The sequence below is a fragment of the Carcharodon carcharias genome, chromosome 18 (assembly GCF_017639515.1).
Source record: "Carcharodon carcharias isolate sCarCar2 chromosome 18, sCarCar2.pri, whole genome shotgun sequence".
NCBI classification, from domain to species: Eukaryota; Metazoa; Chordata; class Chondrichthyes; order Lamniformes; family Lamnidae; genus Carcharodon; species Carcharodon carcharias.
Window position 1 is genome coordinate 35,995,742 of NC_054484.1, and position 19,402 is coordinate 36,015,143.

Genomic DNA, 19,402 nt, shown 5'->3' on the forward strand with positions numbered 1-19,402 from the left:
GTAGGTGTAGTGTTAACCAATACATACCAGTAAGACCACTATCATCTCTGCCAGGGCAAGTCATGGAACTATATCCAGAAAAACTGGGGGTTATTCTGCAGTGTTAGTACCAACATAGTTTAGCATGAGTTACAATATTCAAAACTAATACAGAACGTAGCTTTTATTTTAAAAAAGGAAACCAAATGATGATGCAAATGAAAGGCAAAAATTGTGATTAAACTTTGGACAAAATGCAGTCTATTGACAATGCAATAACACATTATGTAAGCTCATGCTGCATAAGCTCCAGACCAGAACTTTTAATTGAATAAGACAAACCATCCAGCCATTCTAATTAAACTCAACATGTTATTCAGCACATTGACTCTGATTGTCCTTTAACACTAGCACAGAATTTTGGCGTTAGGTTGGCATTCATGTATCTGACTACTACCAGAGCACAAAAGTACTATTATCTATGCTGCCAATGAACTTTCCAAAATTACTATTTATTTTTAATTTACATCAAACTTTGACAGATTCTGTCTTTCTCTCCATGGCATTTTATGAAGTTGCTGTGGGTGCCTGTCATACTGAAGAGAACACGAAGTTCTTTCTCTGTTTTCATGTGTAAACAGGGTTTTGGATTACAACCCGAATGGGATATAGACAGTAATGCATATGAAGATATTTTCCCCTTTTTCATCCAGCACCTTTTCTTGCCACAGGAAACATAACTAGTGTTGACATTTAGCAACATTCTATACTAACATTCACGTTTTCAATCACATAAACAACCAGAGGAAAATATGTCTAAAATAATTGTACATCAAGGCCTTTGGGTTAAAATACATGCAATAAGATGCAGACTCCAAGCAACTGCACAAATGGATTTCAAAACAATTAAGTCGCAAATTTCATCACTTTGCAGCCACGTTATGTTTTCTGAATGTCTTGGGATGTTAGAGTTAGTAAGTGGAGAAAACTGGTTTTCTCCTCAAGCTCATATCATGCATGTCTTCCGTCAGCTCAAAACAGAATAGAATTGGTAGTTGTGAAGGTAGTTACTGCCTCAGCAAAGAGCAATGAGATTGAATGGGAACACTGTGTGAAAACACTATTAAAGAGAAATGATGTGATATGTTTTTGCTGACGCAGAGTTGTGATTTAACTTTTAACTTAATCACCATAAAGGTTAAATTTAATAGCAATTTCTTTTTGTCAAACGTACAATGAAAAGCCAGATTAAATGCTAATTTTATGTTAGAACAGAAGAGTAATCTTATTGCTCTGTCAAGTGGGAAATCATTGTTAAATTGAGACCACTGTAGTTCCCAGATCAATATAATTCACATATGGCTCAGTCAGCATTGAAAGGCTCAATGACCATTAATGATTCCTAAATATGAATCAGTAGTAGTTGTGAGCTTCACAAGAGCTAGTTGTAGCAGTCTTTCTCTTGAACAAAAGATAATTTCAATATAGTGAAATATTGAATTCTACTGACATTTTTGGGAACGGTTAGATAATATTTTTTGCATATGTTTTATCTTATTTTTACTTTTCTCTAATTAATAACAGTGGTCAAAGCCAGTCTCAATATAGATCCCTGTGGATATGTATTGACAGCATGGCTTGTGAATGCAGCAGACGATTGTCAATCCCGCCAAGTTAAATTTTATGAAATGGGAAATACAGTCTTCAGCATTTGAATATAATGTGCATTAATAGTGTAGTTACTGGGAACTTTGGATTGGATGTGAGCCATTTATACTTGATCCGAAAACGTTGATTGATGTAACATAGAAAAATTCCGAATTGCCCAGACCTGTCACCACTTACCTTGATGAGCTCATAGTTTCAAAACTCATTAGTTGTTTCCCCCTGCATTTCTTCCAAGGCCTTGCAGTAGAGGGCTACATTTGTTAGATATATCCCTAAAGCATTACATACCATGAGTACTGCCAGGAACAGTGGAGAATAACTGACTACCAGGTGATTGTGTCTCAGGTTCTGTAGAGGACAAGAGAAAACAAAAGATCATAAGACAGTTATATTGCTGACAACGCAGTAACATGCTTTTTTTTAATAAACAGAAAAATGATACCCTTATTTGTCTCTGGATGACATTGTTGTGTATTTCTGATAGTGCACACTGCCCTCCAGAAAGCCCAGATTGTTAACCAGTACAAAAATATCCACTGATCAGGTTTTATAGTGCATCATTAATTTTCACACATCTTTGCTCAATCTAAGGCACTACAAAAATTGTAGAACACCAACACTAAGAATGCACTGCAAAGCATTTCCTGAAACCAATTGAGCTGATTTGGAAAATCCAAAGATGATGCACAATGAATGAATCAGATTTAAATGACCAAGCCACCTAATTTCTTCACCTTCTAATAGGCCTACTTGTTTATGGCACTTGACTTTCTTTCAAGTTTAGATATTGCAATGTCAATAAATTTGCATGATCATCCAGTATGCCTATAATTCTTAGTCTTCTGGCAGTTTACAGTGGATATCTGGGAATCGCAGACACTCCAACATTAGATTGTTAAGGCAGAATGTGTTCACATTAGACTGCATAGTACAAAAATGAAAGACAGCCACACCAGTGACACAGATTGTAGATTAAAGTCTGCCACTAGAAAAAACAAAAATAGCATAGAATAAATTTCATTTTAACCAGTGAAACTAAAATAAATTCATTTCTAAGCAAGGTTTCATATTCAACAAAAGAATGTCTCATACGAAAAATAACGATTTGAAAATTACAGAGTCAATTCATTCAAAACTTGAATCACAAAAACACAAGCATTCTTCTTGCTTGAGTCTTAATAGAAGGCACATGACAATATTCTTTTGAAATAGCAAACACCCTTCGTTGGCTGGGCCAGCATTTATTGTACATCCCTAGTTGCCCTTGAGACAGTAGTGGTGAGCTGGCTTCTTGAACTGCTGCAGTCCATGCATAAGTACACCCACAGCGCTGTTAGGAAGGGGGCTCCAGGATTTTGACCCAGTGACAGTGAAGGAACAGCGATATATTTCTAAGTCAGGATGGTGAGTTACTTGGAGCGGAACCTCCAATTGGTGGTGTTCCCATCTATCTGCCGCCCTTGTCCTTCCAGGTGGTAGTGGTCGTGGGTTTGGAAGGTGCTGTCGAAAGAGCCTTGGTGAATTCCTGCAGTGCATCTTGTAGACGGTATACACTGCTGCTACTTTGTGTCGGTGGCGGAGGGAGTGAATGTTTGTGGATGTGGTGCCAATCAAGTGGGCTGCTTTGACCTGGATGGTGTTCAGCTTCTTCAGTGTTGTGGGAACTGCACTCATCCAGGCAAGTGGGGACTATTCCATCACATTCCTGACTTGTGTTTTGTAGTTGATGGACAGGTTTTGGGGAGTCCGGAAGTGAGTTACTCGTCGCACGATTCCTAGCCTCTGACCTGCTCTTGTAGCCACAGTATTTATATGGCTAATCCAGTTCAGTTTCTGGTCAATGGTAACCCCCAGAATGTTGATAATGGGGGATTCAGTGATGGTAATGCCATTGAACATCAAGGGGCAATGTTTGGAGTCTCTCTTGTTGGAGATGGTCATTGCCTGATGCTTTTGTGGCATGAATGTTACTTGCCACTTGTCAGCCCAAGCCTGGATATTGTCCAGGTCTTGCTGCATTTGGACATGGACTGCTTCAGTGTCTGAGTCTATGTGAATGGTGCTGAACATTGTGCAATCATCAGCGAACATCCCCACTTCTCACTTTATGATGGAAGGTCATTGATGAAGCAGCTGAAGATGGTTAGGCCTAGGACACTACCCTGAGGAACTCCTGCACTGATGTCCTTGAGCTGAGATGACTGACCTCCAACAACCACAGCCATCTTCCTTTGTGCTAGGTATGTTTCCAACCAGTGAAGAGTTTTCCCCCGATTCCAATTTTGCCAGGGCTCCTAGATGCCACACTCGGTCAAATGCTGCCTTGATGTCAAGGGCAGTCACTCTCACCTCGGGAATTCAACTCTTTTGTCCATGCTCGATCCAAGGCTGTAATGAGGTTAGGAGCTGAGTAGCCCTGGCGGGACCCAAATTGGTCATCAGTGAGCAGGTTATTGCTAAGCAAGTGCCGTTTGATTGCACTGTTGATGACCCCTTCGATTACTTTACTGATGATCAAGAGTAGACTGATGGGGTAGTAATTGGCCGGGTTGGATTTGTCCTGCTTTTTGTGTACAGGACATACCTGGGCAATTTTCCACATAGCTGGGTAGATGACAGTGTTGTAGCTGTAGTGGAGCAGTGTGGCTAGGAGTGCGGCAAGTTCTGGAGCACAAATTGTCAGCACTATTGTCGGAATATTGTATGGCCTTTGCAGTATCCAGTGTCGTCAGCCATTTCTTGATATCACGTGCTGTGAATCAAATTGGCTGAAGACTGGCATCTGTGATGCTGAGGACCTCTGGAGGAGGCCGAGATGGATCATCCACCTGGCACTTCTGGCTGAAGATTGTTGTGAATGCTTCAGCCGTATCTTTTGCACTGAAATGCTGGGTTCCTCCATCATTGAGGATGAGGATATTTGTGGAGCCTCCTCCTCCAGTGAGTTCTTTAATTGTCCACCACCATTCACAACTTGGTGTGGCAGGACTGCAGAGCTTAGATCTGATCTGTTGGTTGTGGGATCACTTAGCTCTGTCTGTCACTTGCTGCATTTACTGTTTGGCACGGAAGTAGTCCTGTGTTACAGCTTCACCATGTTGACAGCTCATTTCTTTTAGGTATGCTTGGTGCCGTTCCTGGCTTGCCCTCCTGCACTCTTCATTGAACCATTGAACTCTTCATTTAACTACCCTGATGAGATATTAAAGCTACTGCCATATCCTGCAATTCTCAATGAGTCACTGTTAATTGGTGGAATTTAACAAAGACCTGAAAATATATACCAAATCTCCTTGGAGCTGGACATCTCATGGCATATGCCATTAGTTGGATATTTTCCTGGACCTTTCAGAATGAAAACTGTTTGTGCCATAACTTGTCAGAAACACGAGCTGACAAAGATGTGACAACAGCAGTGGGGCATCTAGACCTTAATGAATGGAGGGACCTTGTAACTGATGTAACTTTTTAATTAATGCAATTTAAGGATTTAGAAATAAAGAGAGGAAGGACTAAGAAGTAGAGGAAATTAGAGTCAAATCAAATAGGGAAAGAGAACGTGAGGGGAAAGATGTTTGGATTAAGGAAGAGAGTAAAAAGGCACAAAGGAAAAGAATGAAAAATACAATTTTAAAATCTGACATTTTAAAAATCTCAAACAATGAACTGAGAAATTAGGTTGAATAGTATCAATAGTTCCATTTCTGAGCCAGTGAAGTTGATCGGTATTGATTAACAATTGCCGCACTGTAAAAGAGTACTTACACTCTTAATTGCCAGTTCTAACTCTCTGTTATGAGTTTAGTGACCAATTATTGTGCAATTCCAACATGTTCTAAAAATAACAAGGAGGCTAAGGGCAAGATGCCCATTGTGTAAACCAAATGCCAGAGCAGCATAAATCGACCAGCAAATTCTGGAGGTTTGCAACTCATGGCACATCTCTTCTAGCCTTGAATCTGCTGGCCAATTTACGCATCAATGATAGCATGTACTGTTAACACAATTATTTTTTGAACAATATATGGCCCATTTCATCTATTTAAGAATGAATAATTGTATCTTTTATAAAATTAATGTAAGGCAGCTACTGCAAAGTTAACCAAAATTTGTTGGTTTTATAGTTGGCTTGGTTCAGTGCTGAAATAGTGTGCCACGTTTGGCATTGGAATATCATTTTATACAAAGGAAAGAGTGGTTGGCAAGTAGAAATTTCTATCATGTGAAATAAGATTTCTCACCCACTTTGGTATTCTGCATATATATTTGAAAATTAATTTACTACTAATTATTGCAGCAAAGTATTTTGTTCCTTTCTTTAATCCTGAAAACATCCCATAGTAATCATTTCAAGTATTAATTATCAAAATATTTCCCAGTGTAGTGACTCTTATCAAGAGACTGCTGTCCAGGAACAAGACCGAATCCATAGAAAACTGAGCTTCAGTTAAGTAAAAGACAGAGGATAAATAGGAATTTATTCCTCTCAGAATTTTTTAAAAACAGGCTTCAATGTTATCACCTCGTCTTTCACGATGTCAATGGATGTAGTTTTTTACTTTGGTATTTCCCTTGTTAACCCTAAGAAGAAATCTTTTGACTGCATCCTTCAGATCCAAATTCTTTAACATTTCTAACGACCATCCAGTATATCCAGAGATGAGACTGAACAAATCATAAATTGCTCCTGGGATTCCTTAGACACTGCACCATTTAATGCTTTCAGTAAGCTTATTGGACAAAATTTAGCATTCCCAACGTGGGTCCCACCCAACCGGAGCAGTGGCTGCTGCCTGTAGTGCTCCAGGGACTTCACCAAAGATCATTGTTAGATCCCTGGAGTCAGGTGAGTAAGGGCAGAATGGGGGTCACAGGATGGGGCCGGGGTGTCGGGGGGTTGTTGGCAGAGGCCCTCTCCTTTCTGCTTGCTGGGACCCTCAATCGAGCACAGACTGCCTGGCAACGAGGGACCCATCCACCCACCCCACCCCTAATGGGCCACTGGCAAACCCGATAGGGTTTGCTGGGCAGCTGTCAGGTGGCATGGAAAAGCCGTGCGACTCCCATTTAATCCCTGAGCCACCACTAAAATTCTGATGGGCTCCGGGATAATTCGTGACAGTTGGCTCATTAATGAGCCTAATGGGCATCTTGCTGCCAGTGGGTGAGTCTCCTGCGTAGGCCCCTTCCCGCCTTTGGGACTTTATCGTGGGAGGTTTTCCCACCGCCAGGGGATTGATGCAAGTCTCCTCCCGCAATTAAGTGGGCCCCACCACCATGTTTCCCACTAAAACAGGCTGGATTAAATTCCACCATAGATTTCAAAAAGGTGCATTAGGCTCCTGAGCAACATACCAACATATGAATTAGGAGCAGGAGTAGGCCTGCATCCAGAAGGTCAACGATCCATTTATATCTGTTTGCCTGGAGCTAATGGATATGATGCTCCATGAAGTAGAATTATCATTTATCTGTGACTGATTCACTATGTTTCAGAATTAGTGCTGAGAATTATTTTCAATAAAGCTCTGTTTTCCTGTAACTGACCACATGTTTTCTGTCTCCTCAGTAGTTAGCATTACATCCAGTTGGGGGAGTCAATGCAATGAGGTTGCATCAGTCTAGTAAGTGGTTGTGGCTATAGTGGTTATTCTTCAGGCTTCTTTTCATATGTTTATGTATACTTTTAACTTCAGTCATTTACAAAGAAAATTGTAAATGACTGCAAGTATGCTTTGAATGTTGATGTTATAATGCTTTACAACAGACTTCTGCTGATAGAATGCAGTATGGCTCATGAATGTTGAAGGCAATAACAACATTCACAAACACGCCAATAGCAGGATAACTTGGCTGACTTTGCTTAGCTGCGATGTAACATGGTTCTAGAATACAGGAACCATTAAGGGATATTTTCACTGATTTAATTTTTAATAGGTTTGCAATGTTACAGGCCGGACTAATAAAAAGGGAACTTTGAAAGGCATTTGACCCAGTTGTCATGACTCGACTACAGTAATAGAAATCCATAAAAATAATCCAGACATAATATCCCTTATCTTGAAAAGCTCATGAGAAAGAAACCTTCATCCTCACGATGTTCTTGTGCTATTGTCCATCACAAAGGTCATCTATTTCCACCTCTTCAACATTATTTGTTTCTATCCTTCCCTCACCCTCCCAGCCAGAAACTCTCATGTAGACTTTCATCACCTCCCAAGTTCAACTTCGCTAATGCCCTCAAACTTCATCCTACATAAACGGCAATTCCTCTAAAACGCCATTGCTCGCATCCTACCTCAAAGTGACTCTCAATCTGTCCTCACCAGGTTCTATTATCCATTATATTGAATTCAAAACCTTCAGCTTTACTTACAATTTTCTTGATTTCTTGCCCTACTTTCCCTCTCCAACCACCATCCACACATATTGGTGTGCACTCTGCCATTCTAACTCTAGCCTGCTTAGTAATTTCCTCACTCGCTTTACCAGTTTAGTGGTAGAATTTACATCAAAAATGGGAATGAGGTGCTAAGTCAGATCATTAATTATTTGGGAATGATGGAAATTATGTTATCCAACCTTCATTTAAAAACAGCTCCCGCCTCCTTTAAGCGCAGGTCTTACTTTTTTAAACAGTGAGAGTGTATAACCCTCGAGGTGGGCAGAGATCCAATATTGTGGATTGATTCCCATTCATTGGGCAAAGTAGATCAAAATCTCTGGGAAATGTTTGTGAATTACGTAACTGATGGCCACAGAGCTTGGGAAAGTGAGACTAGGGAAAGGAAAGCAATAGAAACAGAAGGGATGTGCCTACAGTCGCGATCTTTCGGATATTCATCTCTGCATTACATACCTTCAGTAATTTTAACATTTTGAATTGAACACTAAAATTTTAACATTTTGATAGGATGTTAATAGAATTTTATGTCAAAATATTACTTTGCGTCCACGTAAACATTTGGAAACCCAAAACTTATCCAGCAGTCTGAACTCAGTCCTACTATAACATATTTAGTAGCCATAGGAATTTGTGTGGCTTGGCTTTAGGTGTGATGAAGTAATGGAGGGAGTGGCAGGTTTTCAGAGAGTAATGGAAATATCTAGAAAATAGCTAAATGACTGTATGTGAGTGACCTGATTTATTTGGCTCACATCATTTAAACCAACTGAACCACACTCTCAGTAACAGTAATATTGCTGCCTTATTATTTCAAACATTTCTGTAGGGTTCAATATATCAAAGCAAAGGCAACAACAGGACTAGAAGTCCGGTCTTAAAAAAATAGGTTTGTTTAGGCCCATAATTGGATGAAATAAATGGGCAGCCATACAAGAGTAATCCTTCTTAATATTTCAGTTTTAAATTGATCATGTATTTTTATTTACTATTATTCTTTAAAGCAAGTTTCATATTTTGGGTGTTCTTTTCTTGTGCATCCTTCGGAAATTAAAACCTGCCAGTTCAGCAACAGAGTTTGTATTAGGTGCACTCAGGTTAAGTTTGCCAGATTGTGTAATTTATGCAGTGTAAAGTTCTCTCTGCACTGTGTGAACAGCCAGCTTCAGAAGAACAACTCACTATAGTGCAAGTGTCAATTGTGGATTTCTCCTACTGGTCAATCTTAAGTAAGAAAACTTTTACTAAATTATGGATTTATGCGGTGGGTCCACGCCTAATTGAAACAGGCTGGAGCAGCTTAAGGCAAAGAGCAGTCACCATCAATGAGCAAAGTTCAGGATGGCAATACATTTTTTAACTTCATTCATGGGATGTGGGCTTTGCTGACTGGGCCAGCTTTTATTGTCCATGCCTAGTTGCCCTTGAGAAGGTGGTTCTGCAGTCCATGTGGTGTAGGTACAGTGCTGTTAGGAAGGGAGTTCCAGAATTTTGACCCAGCGACAGTGAAGGAAAGGCGAAATATTTCCAAGTCAGGGTGGTGAGTGGCTTGGAGGGGAACTTCCAGGTGGTGGTGTTCCCATCTATCTGCTGCCCTTGTCCTTCTAGATGGTAGTGGTTGTGGGTTTGGAAGGTGCTATCTAATGATCCTTGGTTAGTTCCTGCAGTACATCTTGTAAATGGATCACACTGCTGCTACCGTGCCTTGGTGGTGGAGGGAGTGAACGTTTGTGGTTGTGGTGCCAATCAAGCGAGCTGCTTTGTCCTGGATGGTGTCAAGCTTCTAGAGTGTTCTGAGAGCTGCACTCATCCAGGCAAGTGGGGAGTATTCCATCACACTCCTGATTCATCAAAGATGATGTCATGAACTTTGAGGGCCTCACTCACAGTGTAGGGAACTCTCTCGAAGGACGATGCCCATGGATTTCGTTGGTTTTGAGACCATCTGGATAATTTACCCCTTACTGTAACCATCTTTTTCCATGAGCATGTCTGCTCAGTCCTTCAAGCATCTTAGTTAGCTCTCTAACCCAGGCATGATCTTACTCTTCCTTATTTTAACATTCATACAGGTATGGACTTGGACACATGGTAAAAAAGCTTTGCGTTGGTACCAAATTAATGAAAAACAACTGAGAGCAAATCAGAGAAGGTGTTCAAATCTGAGCAGCCAACATCACAAAGTGACAGCACAGTCCATCTTTGGATATCAGCTTCAGGAATAAACAGTGAGGAAAAGCCCAAAGTGATGCAGTTTCTTTATGCATCCCTCAAAACATCGATTAAGAGCAAATTAAGAACTCATTTGAAAGACAGGATCAAGGTTAAAGGATCAGTGCCAGAGCAAGAGGGAATGAAAGAAACCTAGAGACCAAGGTCAAAGTGACACTGACCAGCTGAGAGGAAGCAGCAGTATTTAAGGTGGGGAGTGGGGCAGGCAGTGGTGTAGTGGTAATGTCACTGGACTAGTAATCCAAAGGCCTAAATACCAAATTATCAGTTCACTGTTGATTTGTAAAGCACGTACAAAATAGAAGTGTTTCTAAATCAAACAACTGCATTGCTGGAACAAATTCTTCCGAAGATATTTAATTTTTTAAAGCCTTAGCAGAAAACCTATTTTTAGATTCATACTACCAAAAAAAAGAACTGTTCATTCAAAATGTTAGATTGGTTATGCAAATATAAACTATCTAATTGTATGGCCAGATTTTCACACATCCACTTCTAAGCATAGTTTGCTCTAAGTCAGCGGGGAGCAAAAACTGAAAACAGATGTGTGTAATTGAAGCACTGGCCCTTGCTCTTCACCCCTGACTTCCAATTCTCTATTAAGTACATCAGTTCATGTGCAAAACATACTTGTTTAGGAGAGGTGGTGCCTTTTCTGGCTGGCAGGTAAAGATCATCAGTCCCTAAGGGGGCCCTCCACCCCATGGCAAACAGCAGGCCTCAAGTGCTCATTAAGGAATGGGTGCCATTATCGCAGTCTTGTTAGGTTCGAAAACAAATCCTCAACCAGTTTTAGCTTGTTATGTTTTCTGACTCACACTTGAGTGGAACAGGATATATGCTGACAAATAAAACACTTTGTCCTTTTTAAATAGAATTTAACATTTGACTAATAGGCTCCTCCGTGGAAAATTACCGTATTTCCTAAACATGGCAAAAAACATTTGACTGTTTTGAAATAACAATTTTGAGACATTTGCACCACAGGTTGACCTTTCTGTAAGACATGACTCAAACCAACAGAAACTTCAAAGATATTAGCTACCTACTTATGATAAATCACATAGGGCAGCAGTTTCCCCCTGTTGGGGGGGGTTGTGCAGGGCGTGCACGAACCCGATTGGTGACCCCGATTGGGGCCACGCCGCCATTTTATATAGGCGGGCTAATTAAGGCCCGCTCAGCGTGATGCATGCCTGGAAGCGCCGAGCGCTCCCTGTGTGGGCGGGGGGGGGGGGGGGTGGTTGCCTGAGTAGGGAGCGCGGTCTTTCGTGCATGTGCGTGAAAGAGCGCAGAAATCTCCCTGAGGCCCAGAGCTGCCTCAGGGAGATTAGTTTCAGGTTTAAAAATTTAAATAAAGAAAAGGAAATGTTTTAAGACATGTCCCCTCAGGTGATAGTGTCACATGAGTTGGGCCATGTTCGTGAATTTTAATAAAACATTTTATTTAATTAATGAAACCTTCAGGAAACCTTATCCTGCCCGTGGATGAGGTTCCATGAAAAATGGAACTTTTTAAAGCCTTAGCAGAAAACCTATTTGTAGATTCATACTACCAAAAAAAAGAACTGTTCATTCAAAATGTTAGATTGGTTATGCAAATATGAACTATCTAATTGTATGGCCAGATTTTCACACATCCGCTTCTAAGCATAGTTTGCTCTAAGTCAGCTGAGTCGGCTGCGTGCCTGCCAAACCGAAAATCTAAATGAAACGTGGTGATGTCAGGACGCCCATCCGATGTCACCGCATGTCATTTTACCTATCGGCAAGTGGGCCCCGCCCCCATTTGCCTACCTGAAAATCCTTCCCATACACTGTTTTGTAAGGATAGCAGTGACATACCATAGGTCAATACTACAATGACGGGAGTGTTTATATTTGGATGGTGCTTTCCCAATACATGCAAAGTGTGTGCCTTGAGGAAAGCTATGCTGACATACCCTGTTGCCTTAAGGTGATAAAGGTTAATGTCACCCAGAAATTAAATGGGACTTTCTCCTTTCTGTGTCAGTTGGTACTCTAAATAAATGTATCTTGATACTAATCTGAACTGATTACTTTTCCTGACAAAATCTTGCTAGTTAAAAATATCTGAAGTGATGTCCCACCTCCTGAAACTCAGCATAGAGGAACAGTTTGTTGATCTCTTAATGTGTATACCGGCATCTATTTGTAAATCTCTGGATTCTTCCTTTAAGAGGAATGTGGTTTTGTGATTCATTCAATCAGGTCATGGCTGACCTCAACTCCATGCACCTACCTTTGCCCTCCTATCTCTTGGTACACTAAGAATCTATCAATCTCAGTCTTGACTATTTCAATTGACTCAGCAACCACAAACTTTACAGGGAGCAAGTTCTAAATTTTCAATAGATTTTGTGTGTAATAATGCATCCTGATTTCATTCCTAAATCTAATTCTAGATCTAATTTTAAGTTATGCCCTCTTGTTCCAGATTCCCTCACCTGAAGAAATTGTTTCTCTATAGCTAATGAATCCTTAGTCAGTTTAAACACCTCAATCAACCTTCTAAACTTAAAGCCAAATTTAGACAGCTTACCCTCATAATTTAAGACTTTATGGCATGCATCTACATTGTACTCCCACCAAGGACAATATAAATTTCCTGAGGTTTTGTACTCAAAACTGAATGCAGCACTCCAGACAGAGTCTAGTTCATTACCTTGAATTCTAAACCACTTGATATAAATTCCACATTCACATTTAGTGATTTATGTACATGGATACCTAAATCCTGTTGCCTCCTCCACAGCTCCTAGTCTCCCACCATTAAGAAAATATCCTGATTTGTCCTTCTCAATAAATGCACAGACTGCTTGCTGAGGCTGCTGGCGTAAACATTGTTATTGAGGCTCAAATTTGAGCTGCCCTCTGGCCTCCTAATGGGTCATGAGCTGTTTGCGCTGTACTGACTTCAGCTCAGATGAATTCCCATCTTAGGAACTCTCCATAACTACAGGCATCACCCAACATGCAGCAAAAGCTTTTTATCTCAAAAGGAGCGGCAGAATATTTAAATAACCACAAGTAAGTAATCTCTGACCAGTTAGCATTAAAATCCACATATGCTGAACTCAGAATTCAACAAACGTGGCCATTCTATTTCTTTTTCTCCCATTATCTGTACTTTTTCCAAACGCCTGATCACCAAAGCAATCAGGGTAATATAAGAGGCCAAGAAATTACATCACTGGTTATTATTCATGGAGAATGGGATTTTTGGTATGTACTCTGCAGTTAACAGTTTGCCATCTGCCCAGCTGTCTTCAATTTTACCTCTAATACATTAACACATACATTTAAGACCAAAAATATAAAGTCAAAATGTCACTGAATAAGTAACAATAAAGAATGATGAGAAAAGTTATTCTTTCTTACTTGTTTCTGTGATTTGTTGCCAATAATGAAATTTGGAAATTGATAACTACTCATTTCAGATGATGAATGTCAGCTTCAGAACAACAGGCAGACATAGTGCATATTTGTGTTACTTGATTTTCTTTTAATTTCCACAAATTAGTATGACCATATCGCTCAGAAGCAAAGTTCAGGCGTTGATACGTTTTGAGCTATATCACATTAATTCATGATTCTGTTTTAATACTCCAGCCTATACTTTTGGCACAACTGTCAGTATAAGTATGCCAGGGCAGGACTTCTGCCCACTCAACTAAACCAATGAGTAAATATTCCAGTGTTAAGTTAAGTTGAATATTCTGGGTAAGCTCCTGGCTTTGTCAATGTTTCTGGTTAGGCATTTAATAAATTCGAAGGCAGGAAGAAGTGTGCTACTGCAAGATTTAAATGCCTGCAGTAAAGGATGTTAAGTACATCATTACAGGGTTTTTTTTTTGGAAATAGGATTGTGGATCATTGTAAAATATCTCAGTGGTCAGCTGCAGTTATTGAAGACCAAAGTTTTCAGGAATGGCAGTGCAGGTACTGCTGTCCCGAATGAGAGAGAGAAGGAATGTTCAATTTGGGACTGAATGGAGAAAACTTGCAAAAGATACTGTCCAGATACAAGGTAAGGAGGTGGCCAGGATACACAATGCACAATCCCACAGATGACAGGTCTCAACTACAAAAAGTTTAATAATTTTACCAGTCAAGCAAAGCAAAAAGAGGTAATCACATCTTTCAAAATGCATGGAATTAATGTCTTGAAGTGCTTTCCATTAGTACCCTGGAATTGTTGCAGGCAACCTTTTACAACCTCAACCTTCACTAGCAAGGGTTCCTCACTTCCAGCCTTAGCTGTAGCCACAACACTAATAGCCTCAGTTTATACATCATTGCTTATTTAATGTTATCACCTGCATTAAGGCCCTCATGCTGACTTCACTCATTTCATTCTTAAAGGAGAAGACAGCCCTTAATACTACAAACTCTGCTGTCACACCTCCTATAAACGGGTTTTAAAAGCTGAAGGGTGGAAGCATGGACAGGCGGTGTTAGACAGCTGGAAGCACACAGTCTTTGCGGTTGACAGGATATGGGATCGGAAGCTCAGCTCCAGTTGACCAGGATGACAATGCTGTGTACAGTTTCATTTAACCTCAGAGCAGAAAGGAAGGGGGATGGAACTGGTGGCAAGGCTACTGAGTTTGTGTAGGGAACTGAGGATAGTAGCTTCAGTCTTCCCAGTGTTTAACCGAAGAAAATTGAAGTTCGTCCATAATATTATGAAGGAACTGCTGCTCGACAATATAGAGGTAGTGGAAGAATTGTGAGAAGTGATTAGGTGGAAAGCTCTTTCAGAGAGTCAAATGGCCTCCTTCTGCACTGTAAAGATACTGTGATACTGTGAAGTGGTGAAGAGGTTGAGCTGCTTATCATCAGTGTACATTGGGAAGCTGAAGTTCTTAGCTAACATCTCCAATGAGGATCTCCAGATTTTAAAAAATGTTGGCATGGCAAGAAAAACCATTCCTAGGAAATAGCCTTGTTTCAAATGGAAAAGGAGGAGTGGAACCAAGCCAGGGAAGTCCCACATAACTGAACAATGGAGAGGAAATGTTGGAAAGTATGGTTTGGTATTGTTATGGTATGGATAACCATGTCATAGATAAACAAGGAGGAATATTGCATCATTTCACAATCACACAGGATGTCATTCTGACTTTGATTAGGGCTGTTTCAGAGGTGAATTTGTATTAGAGGTGAAGATAGATGTGGGACATCACTGACCAGGCTGGCATTTATTGCCTACCTGTAGCCATAGGTTTGGGAGGTGCTGCTGAAGAAGCCTTGGCTGCGTCCTTTAGATAGTACACACTGTCTGCACAATATGGCAGATATTTAGGCTAGTGGATGAGGCATTGATCTTTATTCTGATGATATTGAGCTTCTTGATTGTTCATGCAGCTGGACTCCAAGCAAGCGCAGAATGTTTAATTACACTTCTGTATAGGAGAATTTATATGGGCGGAAGTATTTAGGGAGAACTGGTAGTCAGAGGAGAGATAGAAAGGTGAGATGAAATGGCGATCTGAGATGATTGAGGATCATTTGATAAGGAGTTGTTCAGTGCAGAGACTGAGGATAGAGAATATCTAGGTGAGTAAGGAGGACGGGGTTGCTAGAAAATGAGGATTTTAAAGGCGATATGAGAAGGGTGGAACAAGACAAGTTGCTCCAAGAATGAGAAGGTACTAGAAGAGTGAGGGGAGAAACCAAGCTGTGAAGTGGTGATAAGAGACAGCATTCAGTGCAGACAATTTGAGAGGGGCAGGTAGTGGAAAAGCCAGCCAGGTGGGAAAGCTTTGTTAAAGGGAAAGATGTCATTGCTCAGAACTGAGTTTCCATCAATATCAGGATGTCAATTTACAGTAAGGTTGTGGATGATGGGACACTTGCCTGCAAGTGAACCATAATTCTGGAAGGAAATAGGGAGGTGGCTGGTGATTGTTGATTCACCATCAGAGGTTAAGAGCGGGGTGAGAATGATGGAAAAATAGACTGGTGAGATTAGTGGGGATGTTAACAAGAGAAGAGAATGGTGCAGTTGGGATTATTACTAGATTTCTATGAGGCAAGGGTAACATGGATTGCAGAACCAAAGCAGGTAGATGGAGTTATGATATAGATCAACCATAATCTAACTGAATGGTGGATCAAGCTAGAGGTGCTGAATGGCTACTCTTCTTATGCTTATAAGGAGGCAGTGATGAGTTCTATGAAGAATGCCAAGAGAGTCATAGAAACTAGTTGTGAGCTCATTAAAAGGAGATTCAAGCCTAGGACAATTGGAAGGCAGGGGAATACTAATGTACTGGGTAGGGATTGGTGGGGTAAAATTATATGAGAGAGTTAAAATAAATGGTGGCATGACTAGGTCATTGGAAGGGGAAGATATAAGAGTGAAGGGTTCAATAGAAACAGGAAAAATAAAGAGGAGATAGAAGTTATGGGCTCAGGAACAGAAGTGGATTTGGACTGCCATGTTACCATTGTTTAACCATGGTCAAAAAGGCTACATTAAGGAACCTTTTTGAAAAGGGCAAACCACTGCTCTTGGATAGTCATTATCTTAGCTGACATTTAATTAATCTTTGGAGCACTGCCATCAATTGTGGAACAGAGGAACAGGATTAGACCATCAAGCCTACTCCAGCAGACAGATCAATCTATTTATCTCCCTTTGCTCCATATCTTATGGTTCCTTCTCTAACAAAAATCTTATCGATTTCAGGCTTGAAAGCCCCAATTGGCCCAGTGAAGAAAATACCAAGGAAAAAAATGGGAGCAAAGTAAAAGTAAACTTAAATGTTTAGTGGGAAATTTCTACTTGATAGTAAATTAGCATTCATACTTCACATTATTGTGGTTATGTTAGATTCCCAGTGACCACAGCTGACCATTAAATTTATCATTTACAAACAATATATTTTATCACCTTTGGTATGCCTTACAAAAGCAGAATATTTAATACTATCAACAGCAATCTAATTTCACCATGGATGAGAAAATTATTTCCTTTAGAATAAAGAAAAACTGTGAGCATTATTTTAAAATATAAAGACTGCTTGGTTAAGATGCTGCACGTTTACTATCAGTGATAAAACTGCTCTATACAGCATTAAACCCTCAACTTAAAGGGCCATGAGTTCAAAACCTAGCCTTTACTCACAGTGAAATGTATTACTGTTATTTAGTGGAATAGATCCATGCCACTTCCTGTTCTGAAAAGATAGCTTACACTAGTTCACCAGACACTTAATATACAAAAAAGCAGAGTAGTGGGTAATACAAGTTCAAGTCTCTCACTGTCCAGTGAAAATAGATTCTTTATTTGCATACTGGTTCCAATGTTTAAGCTTTAGATTTGAAGGATCTGAGTGTTTTGACCTCAATATAGTCAAACATTCAGCCCAAATTAATTTTGTGTTTATACATATGGTTCCTTTCTGGACCTCATTGCCATCAAGTTCCTTGCTTTAGCCAGGAGTTTGGAATCGTCTAACCTGGAAAATTCAATGCAATCCATGTAAGTAAAAACTATACCGAAGTGCAGACAAAACTCTGGAGACAGAATATTGGCCAAGCAGTATGCTTTTCCAAGTGTACTGATTAAACTGTACTTAGGAGACAGAGCACATGCTAGGGACCAGGCCATAAGCAAACACATTGTCATTGATTTTAATCCCAAGCAGGTTACAAAGCAAATGAGGCTGCTGGGACAGTGGTGACTACAAAAGATGCTCACTAGCCTAAGCTTCAGGTTCTAGAGTATTTTTAACTCTTGGGCCTCAATTAAACAATATTAGTCCACATCTGAGGTAGAATTTAATGCTCTTCCCAGCACACCCCCGCCCCCCATGACCTCCGTTGAGTTTGATGGCAGAAGGTTGGGTGGGGGGGCTGGTGGTGTGTGTGAAATCGGCTGCTGCCCTGAGTAAGTTCGTGGCAAGAAGGCTCATGGACAGCTTTCCCACCTTGCTGGCAATTAGGGCAGTTAATTGTACAATGAATGCCCACTAAATGGCCTCATCCGGCCACTGCTGGCATTCACCCAGCAGCGGGCAGGAGACTTGCCACATCAGAACTCCAAAAAGCAAACCTTGTCTGAGGTGCTTGCAGGCTTCTAGAGAGTCCTTCATTGTCAGGCACTCAGTGTCTGATCGAGGGACCTGGCATCGATTGGGGGGGGAGCACGCGGACAACCACACACCCCGCCCTTATCTGATCAGTATCAAATTGCTGTTTGTGGGTGCTTGCTGCAAGCAAATCGGCATTTCCTACACTACAACAGTGACTACACTTCAAAAGTTCTTTTTTTTACAATAAAAAGTGCTTTGGGACACCCTGAGGCTACATAAGTGCACGTTTTTCTTTCTTTATTTCTTTCCTTCATGCTTTTGGCAGGGAAAGGTCAGACAGCCTGTCAGATTGCAGGCCAATGACAGACGGGGAGTTTTGGATAAGTCTTGAGGGAAGTAGCGAGTAATCCAGGTTATCGAGACTGTGATTTGCATTATGTAGCCTGGAGGAACCTTCCTGTTTCCCCTATCCCCACAATGGAAAGTTTTACAATTATCTCGAAAGGCCTTATGTCCTTCCCACCAGTTACTGACTTCTTTTAGCCTGGCAGGAAAATTGCAGTAGTAAATGAAATTGGACTTTGATTGATGTCTTAAGCCCCTGATTAGCATTTGCACGTTAGGCTCTCACCCAAATTCATCACCAACAAAACTAGCGACATTTAAATCAGAGAACATCAGCAAAGGAGTTAGAAAAGGAACTATTCCATTTTAACTGATTGACCACCCATTGCTCCATAGGAATGGAGGGCAGAATTTGACTGCCCTGTCATGGCAGGGCTGTAAAATCAAAAGTCTATTGGCTTCGGCGGGACCGGAAAATCCTGCTGGAGGCATGGGCCATAAAATTCCACCAGAAAGCTTACACTCTCCTCATCGATTGACTTTTTGGGAAAAGGCAGCACAAAACCAATCACATGTGAGATTTTATTAGTCAGGGGCTGGTGCGAAGGCAGAACACGCTGGGCAGAATTTTACGAGTCGGCGATTTAAATTTTCAGGAAGGCGGGAGCTCAGCAAAATCAGCTGCGGGCCCCGCAATTGAAAAGATTTC

General features: G+C 40.7%; 1 protein-coding gene across 22 annotated transcripts in view; it reads right to left on the reverse strand.

Annotated features, from left to right (window-relative positions):
* LOC121290577 (target of Nesh-SH3-like) overlaps nt 1–19,402 on the reverse strand; it is a 290,979-nt gene that overhangs the window by 55,603 nt on the left and 215,974 nt on the right. For all 22 annotated transcript variants that reach the window (XM_041211152.1, XM_041211169.1, XM_041211161.1 and 19 more), the window contains one exon: nt 1,936–1,995. In XM_041211152.1, coding sequence (XP_041067086.1) covers nt 1,936–1,995 — 60 coding nt within the window. The remainder of the gene's footprint in view (nt 1–1,935; nt 1,996–19,402) is intronic.